General features: G+C 34.9%; 1 protein-coding gene across 1 annotated transcript; it reads left to right on the forward strand.

Moving 5' to 3' along the window:
- Positions 1-983: 983 nt before the first annotated feature.
- LOC132186185 (pleiotropic drug resistance protein 1-like) lies at positions 984-12,204 on the forward strand. Its single transcript, XM_059600029.2, has 23 exons — positions 984-1,359; positions 4,053-4,173; positions 4,277-4,365; positions 4,453-4,537; positions 4,740-4,899; positions 5,027-5,103; positions 5,363-5,416; positions 5,532-5,622; positions 5,705-6,006; positions 6,096-6,377; positions 6,554-6,870; positions 6,954-7,114; positions 7,214-7,317; positions 8,192-8,345; positions 8,416-8,594; positions 8,676-9,008; positions 9,688-9,978; positions 10,068-10,151; positions 10,253-10,386; positions 10,525-10,752; positions 10,936-11,107; positions 11,197-11,451; positions 11,771-12,204. Exons 1-23 carry the CDS (start codon positions 1,022-1,024, stop codon positions 12,029-12,031), a joined length of 4,272 nt encoding a protein of 1,423 aa, XP_059456012.2. The 5' UTR covers positions 984-1,021; the 3' UTR covers positions 12,032-12,204.
- The last annotated feature ends 434 nt before the right edge of the window (positions 12,205-12,638 follow it).

The following is a 12,638-nucleotide window of genomic DNA, read 5'->3' on the forward strand; positions in this document are numbered from 1 at the left end:
AACATTTCTCTATTATCATCGATCAATAGGTTTAGGACCATGCTTGGTTTTTTGTCAACAGATCTTTATTATCATCCATCAATTTTTTCCATGCTTGGTTTAGGACCATGCATTTCTAATTTCGGCAGCATTTATAGGTTTCTACATCAAATGGTTAGCCAAAGAAACAAACTACTTCCGCTGCCAAGAATTTCCTATTAGGGGTTCTAGAAACTTAAATTTAGTGTTTTTTTTTTTCTCTTTTAAAAAAAAATAATTGAAGAAATTATTAAAGGAGTAAACAACATTCTAGGGATCAAAATGTGCACCGAACCTTGAAAAGTTTAATTAGAATACAGCTTGTGAGTCGTGATGTTAGTGACAGATTTTTTTTTGACAAAAAAAAAAAAAAAAAAAAAAAAAAAAAAACCCATAGCCGGTCTCTTTAACTATTGAAGGAATACGAAAACCAATTTAATCAAAAATAAATTGAGAAAAGTACACATATTCTCATTCAACTATCGCCTCATTGTTAATGTCTCTCCCAGACTACTAATTTCCGTAAACTACCAAAAAATCTCAATGTTCGGTTTAAGGCCAATAAAAATACAAAAGTAACCATAATTTTTTTTAATAAGACAAAAATAACCTTATAAATTTGAAAAAATAAAATAAAACTAAAATCTAAAAAATAAAAACTAAAACCCTAATACTGAAGAAAAAAAAATTGGTGGTTCGAAAACTACCCACTAGGGCCTAAAACTTATAGGTGGTGGATCCACGGCACAACCACCAAAAAACAAAACAAAAACTTAATTATAGGGTACTAAGGTATAGGGGTGGCCGACCTAGCCATCATTTTCACTTAAATTAATGAAGAGATATACAATTCGGGCTATTAATTTTATTACAAGAGCATGTAAACCCGATCCGTGCTTATATATACGTAAATGCGTTATAATGTGTACTCATCTTCATTGTCCGGAGCAGAAAGAAGGCTGAAACAGCTTACCCAAAAGAACATCTTTTTCATCATCTAATCATGGACGGCATTGACAACTACAAGGCCAGTGGTAGTTTACGAGGAAGCTTACGTTCACGCAGTTCGTCGGCGTGGAGGAACAATGCTATGGACGTTTTCTCGAGGTCTTCACGAGAGGAAGACGATGAAGAAGCTCTCAGATGGGCTGCTCTTGAAAGGCTTCCAACTTTTGATCGTCTAAGAAAGGGTATACTGAATACGTCGAAAGGTGAAGCCAGTGAAATCGATATACATGATCTTGGATCTGAAGAAAGGAAGAAATTGCTCGAGAAGATGGTCAGAGTACCCGAACAGGATAATGCCAAGTTTTTGTTGAAGGTCAGGGATCGGATTGATAGGTACGCCAATTTATATTTTGGAGAAAGTTTTCATACTCCATCAAATTACCACTCAATTGAGAATGTTCCCTCTTAAACTTTCAATTGTGACAATGTCCTCCCAAACTACCAAAAATTGTCAATGTTCCCCCAATGACGAAATTACCCTTAAAAAAAAAAAACAAAAAAAATACTAAAACTACTAGAAAAAACCTAAAACTTAAAAAAAAAAAAAAACAAAACAAAACAAAAATAGAACAAAATAAAATTAAAATTAAAATAAAAAAATCCTTTGTATAAGAAAAAAAAATTAAAAAATTTCGAATTTTCTTTTGTTATAAAAAATGAATTTTTTTTATAACTTTTTAAAATAAAAATTTCTTTTAAAAAGTTAACAATTTTCGTTTAAGAAAATAAAAATTTTCGTTTTCTAAAACAAATTTTTTTGTTAAAAAATTTTTCTTTTAAATAAAAATTTCCAAAAAAATTTTTTTTAAAAAAAAGTTTAAAAATTTTTGTTTAAAAAATCGTTATTTTTAAATTAAAATTTTCGTTTTTAAAAGAAGAATTAAAAAATATTATTATTTTTTATTTATTTTTTGAATTTATAGGGATATTTGTCTTATTGAGAAATAATATGGGCATTTTTATCTTTTTGTTAGTCTTAGGGGAGACATTAATAATGTTTTGGTAGTTTAGGGGGGACATTGTCACCATTGAAAGTTTGGGGAGAACATTATCAATTGGGTGTTAGTTTGATGAGGATATATGGACTTTACCCTTATACTTTCAATCTTTTTTGGAAAAATATATAGATTAGCCCCTGTACGAATTATCACCTACATTGCAATTACATATTGAAACTTTTAAATGGTCTCCTAAGGGGTAGCTCAATCGACAATGGACCACACCTTAAGAAGCGGAAGTCACTAGTTCGAATCCTCCATTCCCCTTTCCTTGTGTAGACATGTCAAAAAAAAAAAAAAAAGATTCAAACTTTAAAAACTGACGTCAAGGCCCTACATACTATTATCACGTGTTAAATTAAACATTTTTGCATTTTTCTCTCAATACCCTTGAAGTTATTAAAAAATATATAAAAATAACCATTTAAAGATAAAGAAATTAATAGGGCTAATATAAAAAGGGCAACCAATTTTTTGAGTTTCCCCTTTTTTTAAAAAAATAATTTTAATTTTTTCAAATTATTATTTTTAATTAACTTTAAAGATATTTTGAGGAGAAAAATACAAAATTGTCTCATTTGACATGCGTGATAGTATAAGAGGTATCAATATCACTTTTTAAAGTTGGAAGCATAAAACTTTTCTATCTTTAATCAAATCTACTCATTCCCGTAATTAAAATGCCAGCTTTTTATGATTGGGGTTACTTCCTTCTTGGTTTTAGCTCCTGCCATGTGGCCTCGTCGGCATATCTCCTTTTCAACCCTTTATATTCCAAAACTCCATTCCATGTGTTGGGGTCAAATTCTTCCTTAATTAATGAGATTCAACATGTCTAATAAATATAATTGAAATTGGAGATGTCTAATACATGTAATTGAAATCGGAGATGTACGATGAAAATTAGGCTTGAAATCAAGACTTTTATTAACCTGGACAACACAAAACAAAACAAATCTCAATAACCAAACTAAATAGCAGCAGCTTTCAACTTGTGCAAAAACTATCATTCTGCTGAAAGAACAAACAGGAAACAACTCTAAACAAAAATATCTTACTCAAAAATAAATAAATTAATTAAGTAAACCAAAATCTCCTCTTTTTTAGTACACCAATTCTGGCAGAGTTCTATATTCTCAACCCTTCTCTTAAATCTTCCTAATTTGCCCAAAACTATTTTCTACATAACATGGTCCTTCGTGTTTGGATGCTTAACAAATTTGAGCTTATTTCCATATGGTTTTTTCATCTACAAAATAAACATATACACTCCAATTTCGATCGAAAAGACCTCAGCTTTCCCAAAGCTACTTCACACACATACTCTGTTTTTCCGCACTTAGAAATCAATTGCAATTTCTTCCTCCATACTCTGTTTTTCTGCACTTTTAGGCTCCGTTTACTTTGACATAAAATGGTTTTCTTCGTAAAATATTTTCAGGAAAACCATTTTCCCTAAAAATATTTTCTGTCGAAAACATTTTACGGCGTTTACCTTGCACACGGAAAATATATATTTTTATATATATTTTTTCTAATAAGGTCTCTGCCGGGACCTGCATAGGACTTGTTCGAGACCGCGCAGGGACCTGCCCGGCACCCTGCCGGAACTTAACCAGGACTTGTCCGGAACCTTGTCGGGACTTACCCGGGAGTTGACCGGGACCCGTCCGGAACTTGCCCAAGACCCCGCCCAAGACTTGACCGGACTTGACCGGGACTTGCTCGGGACCTGCCCGAGACTTGACCGGGACCCTGCTGGGACTTGACCGGGACTCGCCCGGGATTTGCCTAGGACACTCCTGGGACTTACCCGAGACCCCGCCAGGACTTGACCGGAACCCGCCCGAGACCCATTTCCATTACTCCTCCCCTCTTCCTCCAAAAAACCTCCATCAAAACTCACATTCAAATTCTTCTGGGGTTTACAACCAGAGATTAATGGGTATCGTTTTTCAACTATACTTAATTTTCATACATATTCATCAGTACCATAATGGATTTTCTTGTTTATTGGAATTTTCTCAGAGTTGGAATTGAACTTCCAGAAATTGAAGTACGATTTGAGCACATAAATGTTGAAACAGAAGTTCATGTAGGAGGCAAAAGTTTACCAACGTTCTTTAACTTCATTGTAAACTTCCTGGAGGTAACCATCTACAAAATATAAACTTAAGTTAATGATAAATTTTATTAATTTCTTGAAGAGTTTTGTTGAGTTGCTTTTGAATTTGCTTTTTTACTATGTATAGGGGGGTTTGAATTATCTTCACATTCTTTCGAATCAAAAGAAGCACTTAACTATCCTTAAAGATGTTAGTGGAATCATCAAGCCTCGCAGGTGAGAAAATATGCTCAGCTGTTATCTTGAATTGCATTCTGAATTTCTGACAATCAAATTCTAATTTGACGCATGTGTAATTGGTAGAATGACATTGTTATTGGGTCCTCCAAGTTCTGGGAAGACAACACTCTTATTGGCTTTGGCTGGAAAGCTTGACCCGGCTCTAAAGGTGTAAACAACATCATTTCAGTGTTCTTTCTTGAAATTTCAATTCTTATCTAGCTCGTTGATAAGCTCTACCGCTTGTGTATGAAACAAATTAAATGAACCAAACTCAAACATTCAATACTCGGTTTGGCTCGGCTCAGTTACAACCTTATTTAAGCTCTTTAATCTCATCCCTAATTTGAAAACCGAAACTTCTCCTTCAGTGTTCAGGGAGGGTGACTTATAATGGCCACGGCATGGATGAATTTGTACCCCAGAGAACTGCTGCCTATGTTAGTCAATATGATCTCCATATTGGGGAAATGACTGTAAGGGAAACCTTGGCCTTCTCTGCAAGGTGCCAAGGGGTTGGATCACGCTATGGTAAGTTAATAAACTTAAGGGATCACTTATTCTGTTTTTAGCTTTCCTTCATTATAACCTTAAAGATGAACTACCCCATGAATAATTTGCAATACAAAAGAATGACTATTAGTTTTGAAATCTGCAGATATGTTAGCAGAGTTGTCTAGAAGAGAAAAAGAGGCAAATATCAAGCCTGATCCAGATATCGATGTCTACATGAAGGTGAGATAGAAGATATTGGCCAATGATTTAAATCTTTGGGATATCTGTAGCATTAACTTTGATAAATTTATATTATTTGTTTTACCCTTGTAAGGAAATCCATATGCCTTGCAACTAATCTTAGCTTGATTCATATAATAACTAACTAATGCTCAATTTTGGATTGAGTAGAATCATATACATTTTCTATTTTAACATAACATAGTTTTAAAATGAGTAATGATGGTTTTCTTCTTGTGTTTTGCTTCTGATGTATCAGGCCGCAACAACAGAAGGCCAAGAGGCGAACGTGGTGACAGATTATATATTAAAGGTAGCATTGCCAATTTCCATACAATTCTGTACTTGGAAAACAATTATTAGGATTTAAGAAGTATTCACATAATATCCTTCAGTTTCTTTAATTTGGTTCACATATGAACCTATAGGTTTTGGGTTTAGAAGTGTGTGCTGATACCATGGTGGGAGATGATATGTTAAGGGGTATCTCTGGGGGACAAAGAAAGCGTGTTACAACAGGTATGCCAAGTAGCATATAAAATTCATTTTTATTGATATGATTTGCCAGCATGCATGATAATATACATAAGTCAAATTATAGGGGAGATGCTGGTTGGACCAGCAAAGGCACTGTTTATGGATGAAATATCTACTGGATTGGACAGCTCGACAACTTTCCAAATTGTGAATTCGCTCAGGCAATATGTTCACATTCTTGATGGAACGGCAGTCATCTCTCTACTGCAGCCTGCACCAGAGACTTATGATCTTTTTGATGACATTATTCTCCTCTCTGATGGCTACATTGTCTACCAGGGGCCCCGTGAACAAGTTCTAGAGTTTTTTGAACGCATGGGCTTCAAGTGTCCGGAAAGGAAAGGTGTGGCTGACTTCCTACAAGAGGTTAGTGTGAATCTTCACCTTCAGCCTCATCCATGCAAAGATATTGTTTTGACAGCCATAAAGTATGGTGTTGTTTGTGCATATCACAGGTGACATCAAGGAAAGATCAGGAGCAGTATTGGACACACAAAGATGATCCGTACAATTTTGTCATGGTCCAGGAATTTGCTGAGGCATTCCAATCATTCTATGAGGGAAAGCGAATAGGAGATGAACTTGCAGCTCCATATGATAAGAGAAAAAGCCACCCCGCTGCTTTGACAACCAAAAAGTATGGTGTTGGTAAGAAGGAGTTGATTAAAGCTTCCTTCTCAAGAGAATACTTGCTGATGAAGAGGAATTCGTTTGTTTACATCTTCAAGCTTATACAGGTAGATTTAAACTTGCTGATTGGTAAAGTATTGATTAAATTATTAAATTTATCCTTTCCTATTAGCTTAATCTTTCAAGATAAATGTTGTTTTAGGATAAGTGGTGATTTACAACTAATGAAGAGGAATTTTCTTTAAACAGGATTTTGATTAATTTTTTTTCCTCTTGCTTGAAGCTTGCAATAATGGCAATGGTTACAATGACAGTTTTCCTACGGACTAAGATGCATCATGAATCAGAAATAGATGGAACAATTTACGCGGGTGCTTTATTCTTTACATCAATTATGAATTTGTTTAATGGGATCGCAGAGATCTCTATGACGATCATAAAGCTTCCTATTTTTTATAAGCAAAGGGATCACCTCTTCTATCCATCATGGGTATATACTCTTCCTACATGGCTCCTCAAAATCCCGATAGGGTTCCTTGAAGTTGGTGTTTGGGTATTCATGACATATTATGTCATTGGTTTGGATCCAAACGTTGGAAGGTAATTATAATGAATTTAGAGATTGGTTTAGCAAGGTGTTTTCCAATACCAAATATTAATATTTGGTAATGTACAAATTGCAGGTTGTTGAAGCAATTTCTTCTACTATTACTTGTAAACCAAATGTCCTCTGCATTATTTCGATTTATTGCAGCACTGGGTAGGAATATGATTGTTGCTAACACATTCGGATCATTTGCACTGCTCTTGCTTTTTGCATTGAGTGGTTTTATCCTCTCCCAAGGTAACATTATATTGAGTAGTTATAATAATTTTTTTTTTTCTTTCCATCATTTACACAGCACCTTAAAGAGTAATCCATTCTTCTGTTAACTTTGACCAGATGATATAAAGAAATGGTGGATATGGGGCTACTGGACATCACCTTTGATGTACGCGCTAAATGCAATATTGGTTAATGAGTTCCTTGGGAGCAAGTGGAGACAAGTAAATGTTAAAGAATTTTCAAAAATAGTATTTATATATATCGGTCATGAGAAACTCAAGTTTGCATTTAAAAGGTTCAATACACATGCTATACATGAACCTTATGTGTATACTCTAGTACAGTTGGAAGCACTAGATCCACACTTGTGGCACCTTGATGGCCCACTTGGTACAAAGCACATTGGAGCGATTAGATCATGGCCATTCATTTTTAGACGGTCAAGATCATATGATCTGATGGTTTAATCTAAACCATATGATGTTTCTAAGATAGATCCAATAGTAGGATTTATTGGACCATTAGTAAAGTCAATTAATGATCAAAATTAAGTGCATGTTAAGATATTGTTAGATTTTAATGACTATTAGAATAGCAATTTATTAGTATTAGATACTGTTAATTGCATGTTAGTGAACAAACATTAAAAACTTTTGTTTTAACACTATACATAGTCCATTGAAAATTAGTTTTAGAACATTGAAATTGTTTTAACACTATCAGATAGTCCATTGAAAATTCTCTCTTTTTTTGTCTCTCTCAAAACCTTCTGCAGTTTTAAAAGTCTGTATCTTTCTTTTTAGAATAGAAAATCTAAGGGTATTCAGGTTCTTTCTAGCCAAACTACAAGGTTTTTCTTGGTTCCATTGTATCTTAGAGAAATATTTGATGCAACTTTTTGCATACCAATTCATCGTATGTGGTATGGACAAATAAGTTCCTAGGGAAAACGAATTTGTAACACACTTTAGAAGCATTTTTATTTGGTGCTTTCTATTAATATAGAATTATAACAGTAACTTCCTGAACTATACATTTGAACATTTATTCAGTATACCTCTTAATAACAAGCTAATCTCTTATTAAATTAATTAGATTGAAAACTCAACGGAACCACTGGGAGTTAGAGTACTAAAGGCGCGCGGGCTCTTTACCGAAGCACGTTGGTATTGGATAGGCATAGGGGCAACAATTGGATTCATCCTTGTTTTCAACATCGTTTTCACTCTGGCTCTTGCTTATCTTAACCGTGGGTATCTTCACCTTTTTCACCACTAATATAAGAGCTTTTGTGTTGATGATGTGCAACTTATGTGCAGCAATTGGGAAGGCACAAACTGTAAAGTCAGATGAACCACTCAGCAATGATCAAGGGCAGAATAATGGAGAAGGCATACAGTTAACACAGCACAATAATGGGAAAAGAGGAATGGTTCTTCCTTTTGAACAACATTCAATCACCTTTGATGGCATAATATATTCGGTTGACATGCCACAGGTAACTTATATCATAAATATTTGCAACTGAAAATGCTTCTTGAATTTACTTGAGACCATTTGGTTTGCATTTGACTTGCAGGAAATGAAGAACCGGGGTGTTCTTGATGATAAATTGGTGCTTCTGAAGGGTGTGAGTGGTTCTTTCAGGCCAGGTGTTCTCACAGCTCTTATGGGTGTTAGTGGTGCTGGTAAAACAACTTTGATGGATGTGTTGGCCGGTAGGAAAACTGGTGGATATATTGAGGGGAGCATCACAATTTCAGGGTACCCAAAGAAGCAAGAAACATTTGCTAGAATTTCAGGCTACTGTGAGCAAAACGACATTCATTCTCCTCATGTAACTGTGTATGAGTCCTTGATCTACTCAGCATGGCTCCGCTTATCTTCTGAAGTTGATTCAGACACCAGAAAGGTTGGTATTTGAATGAAACCTCTACTTCAGGGTTCTATTGTTCATATCAATATTGTTTTTAGTGCAATTGACAATTTGACTTTACCAAAACTTGTTCTAAATCGCTAAGCATGACTTGCAAAATAAAATAAAATAAATGTTTGAATTTGTGTAAAGAGTTTATGTTCAGAAATGGAATTTTTAAGTCAAAAATAGCCATTTTAGGAAAAAAAAAAAAAAAAATCATTTTTAAGCCTTTTTTGAAAGTGTTTTTTGGCCTTTTTCAAAACAACAAGTGAAAAAAGTACTTTTTTGAGTTCTTAATTACCAAATGGAAACCTCATATTTGGCACAACATTTTATGTATTAAAAGTAGTTTGTAAAATCTTTAACGCACAAGTGGGCTCTAAATGCCACTAGGGTCACTACAAGCCTATTTGGGATAGTGTTAGGAAACTTAATAAGTATCTTTAGTACCTAAAAAGTTGTGTCAAACAAAAAGCTAGTCTATTTAATAAAAAAAATTCAAAAAGTAATTTTTGACATTTTTACTCTCAAAATGAGTCAAAATGTAGTTTTAGAAAAAAGCTTAAAAATAAAGCTTTTCTTTCTAAAAAGCTTATTTTGACTTTAAAAACTCTATTTTTCAACGCAATCCCTACCAAAAATCTAAATTCATGGTTCTGACAAATGGTTTCAGATGTTCATTGAGGAAGTCATGGAGCTTGTGGAGCTGAAGCCATTGAGGCATGCACTCGTTGGGTTGCCTGGTGTGAATGGTCTCTCTACCGAGCAGCGCAAGAGGCTCACTATTGGAGTTGAGCTTGTGGCAAACCCCTCCATAATATTCATGGATGAGCCAACTTCGGGTCTAGATGCAAGAGCTGCTGCTATTGTTATGAGAACAGTGAGGAACACAGTGGACACAGGAAGAACAGTTGTGTGCACCATCCATCAGCCAAGCATCGACATATTCGAAGCTTTTGATGAGGTGAGAAGTATGATTTCTCAACAGATTAGGTGAGCATTCATTGGTTCTCTCCTGGATTTGAGCTTCATATTTAAAACATGTACTTGCAGCTTTTCCTAATGAAGCGTGGAGGACAGGAGATATATGTTGGGCCATTGGGTCGCCACTCTTCCCATCTTATCAAGTATTTCGAGGTACGGCACTATGAGAAAACAAAAAAACAGACATCCAACAGGCATAAATCTTGATCTATGTTAGTAATTTCCTAATACATATACTTTTTCCTTGCTTCTAGAGCATTGAAGGAATCAGAAAAATTAAAGATGGCTATAATCCAGCAACTTGGATGTTGGAAGTTACAACTTCTGGGGATGAAATGGCTTTGGGTGTTGATTTTACTACTGTGTATCAGAACTCAGAGCTATACAGGTAACTTCCATGTTAAATTAACTAAATATATAATAAGACCAAATATATATACCTTCTTGACAGTTTATATATAAGATCCTTGTCATATTGATGAAATTTAACGCTCAAAATTGTACAATTGTGTGGCATGTGAATAAGGAGGAACAAAGCAATGATTAGAGAGCTGAGCAAGCCTGCTCCTGGTTCAAAGGAACTTTATTTCGCAACTAAATATTCAGAGTCATTTTTCACTCAATGCGTAGCTTGCCTATGGAAACTACGATGGTCCTATTGGCGCAACCCACCGTACACTGCTGTAAGATTTGTCTTCACAATTGTCATAGCCCTGACATTTGGGACAATGTTCTGGGACCTTGGCTCCAAGATGTAAGATATTACTGCTGGAAAACTCAGAATTAGTGTTATGGATACGGTTAAATCATTACTTATTCTAAAAGCTGAAACTAATTATAGGAAGTGAATAATTTAATCATTTAATTTATATTCTAACATATGCTAATAATGGTTTGCTGCTATGATTTATTTTTACTTTTGAATTTCAAATTGCAGCAAGAAGCAACAAGATTTGTTTAATGCGATGGGATCCATGTATGCAGCTGTTCTCTTCCTGGGCTATTCAAATTGCACATCAGTACAGCCTGTTGTGGCTGTTGAACGAGCTGTGTTCTATAGGGAAAGAGCTGCTGGAATGTATTCAGCCTTGCCATATGCATTTGCACAGGTAGACAGGGTCACATATATATTAAACGCTTATTCTTTTAAAGGGAATAACTTGGTATCTTAATGCAATTCCCCTCTTTCACTCCCCAGGTTGCAATTGAGCTCCCATATGTCTTTGCACAAGCTGCGTTCTATGGCATCATAGTTTATGCTATGATTGGATTTGAATGGACCGTTGCCAAATTCTTTTGGTATCTATTTTTCATGTACTTCACCTTGCTCTACTTCACCTTTTACGGCATGATGACTGTGGCTTTGACACCAAACCACCATATTGCCGCAATAATAGCCGCTGCGTTTTTTGGATTATGGAATCTATTTTCAGGATTCATAGTCCCAAGACCCGTAAGTATTTTATGTTGTAGGTAATGTTTATTTTGGCCTAAAATGATTTTTTGAAAATGTTTTATGTATTTTATGGTATTTGATATGACAGAATATAATAGTCACACCGAAAACAAAAAACTATACTTCTTAAACACCGTACCAAATCATTATTTGTTTTTTGAAAAATTATTTCATTGAAAATTTTTCCGATACAAAAAAACATTTTTCATTGCAACAAAGAGAGCCTTAGTTTGATATGCAAGAACTTACGTTTAGGGATATACAAAACATTTGCTAACTCCTTTTAGTTTTGATTAATCTACTTGGCCAACAACAGAGGATTCCTGTGTGGTGGAGATGGTACAACTGGGCATGCCCTGTTGCTTGGACCTTGTATGGGTTGGTTGTTTCACAATTTGGAGATATAAAGGACGTGCTTGAGGACACTGGTGGCACGGTGGAAGATTTTCTGAAAGACTATTTCGGATTCAAACATGATTTTCTAGGAGTGGTGGCTATTGTGACCGTCGCCTGGCCTGTTCTCTTTTCATTTATCTTTGCCTTTTCCATCAAGGTCTTTAATTTCCAAAGGCGATAGAAAATTCATTTCATTATTACAAATGAAATGGATAATATCTACTTTATGGTCAGTTGGTATAAAATAGCCATAGAAAAAATGCCTTGCCCCTAGGCTTCTTAATATATATTTCTCTATAGGTTTAGCCCCAAGCTTTGTTTTTGGTCAATGGATCTTTATGTATGTACTAAAAAAAGTTGAAGAAATATTTAAAAGAGTAAACAATAATTCTAGTGATCAATAATGTGCACTGAACCATGCAAATTTTAGTTAGTGTGATGCCCCAAAACTTAAACCCTAAACACGGCATGAAGGAAAAACAAGTATCTCTGGTAATTATTTTATAAAACAATCATTATTTTCAAATGTTTTAAAGACCCTTTCTAATTTTAAGAAAACAAACCAAAGCCCCTATTTTGGCCTCTGACCGAACATTTGAAGGGGGACAACCGAACGTTCGAGCCCAACCTTTAGTGCGAACGTTCAACAAGGGACCATCCCGAACGTTCGTTGACCTATTTGAAAACTCTTGGGTATTGACCAACGTTCAATCTGAAACACTAGAACTATTGTGTAATAGTACACCAAACGTTCGACCATATTATCGAACGTTCGGTAACAATCTAAA

This window comes from Corylus avellana, chromosome 6 (assembly GCF_965113065.1).
Source record: "Corylus avellana chromosome 6, dhCorAvel1.hap1.2, whole genome shotgun sequence".
NCBI lineage: Eukaryota > Viridiplantae > Streptophyta > Magnoliopsida > Fagales > Betulaceae > Corylus > Corylus avellana.

Coding starts and splice junctions, on each gene's coding strand:
- LOC132186185 (XM_059600029.2), top strand. CDS start 1,022: ATGGACGGCATTGACAACTACAAGGCCAGTGGTAGTTTACGAGGAAGC. Junction 7,318..8,191: donor TTGGGAGCAAGTGGAGACAA/GTAAATGTTAAA, acceptor TAAATTAATTAG/ATTGAAAACTCAACGGAACC. Junction 8,346..8,415: donor GGCTCTTGCTTATCTTAACC/GTGGGTATCTTC, acceptor ACTTATGTGCAG/CAATTGGGAAGGCACAAACT.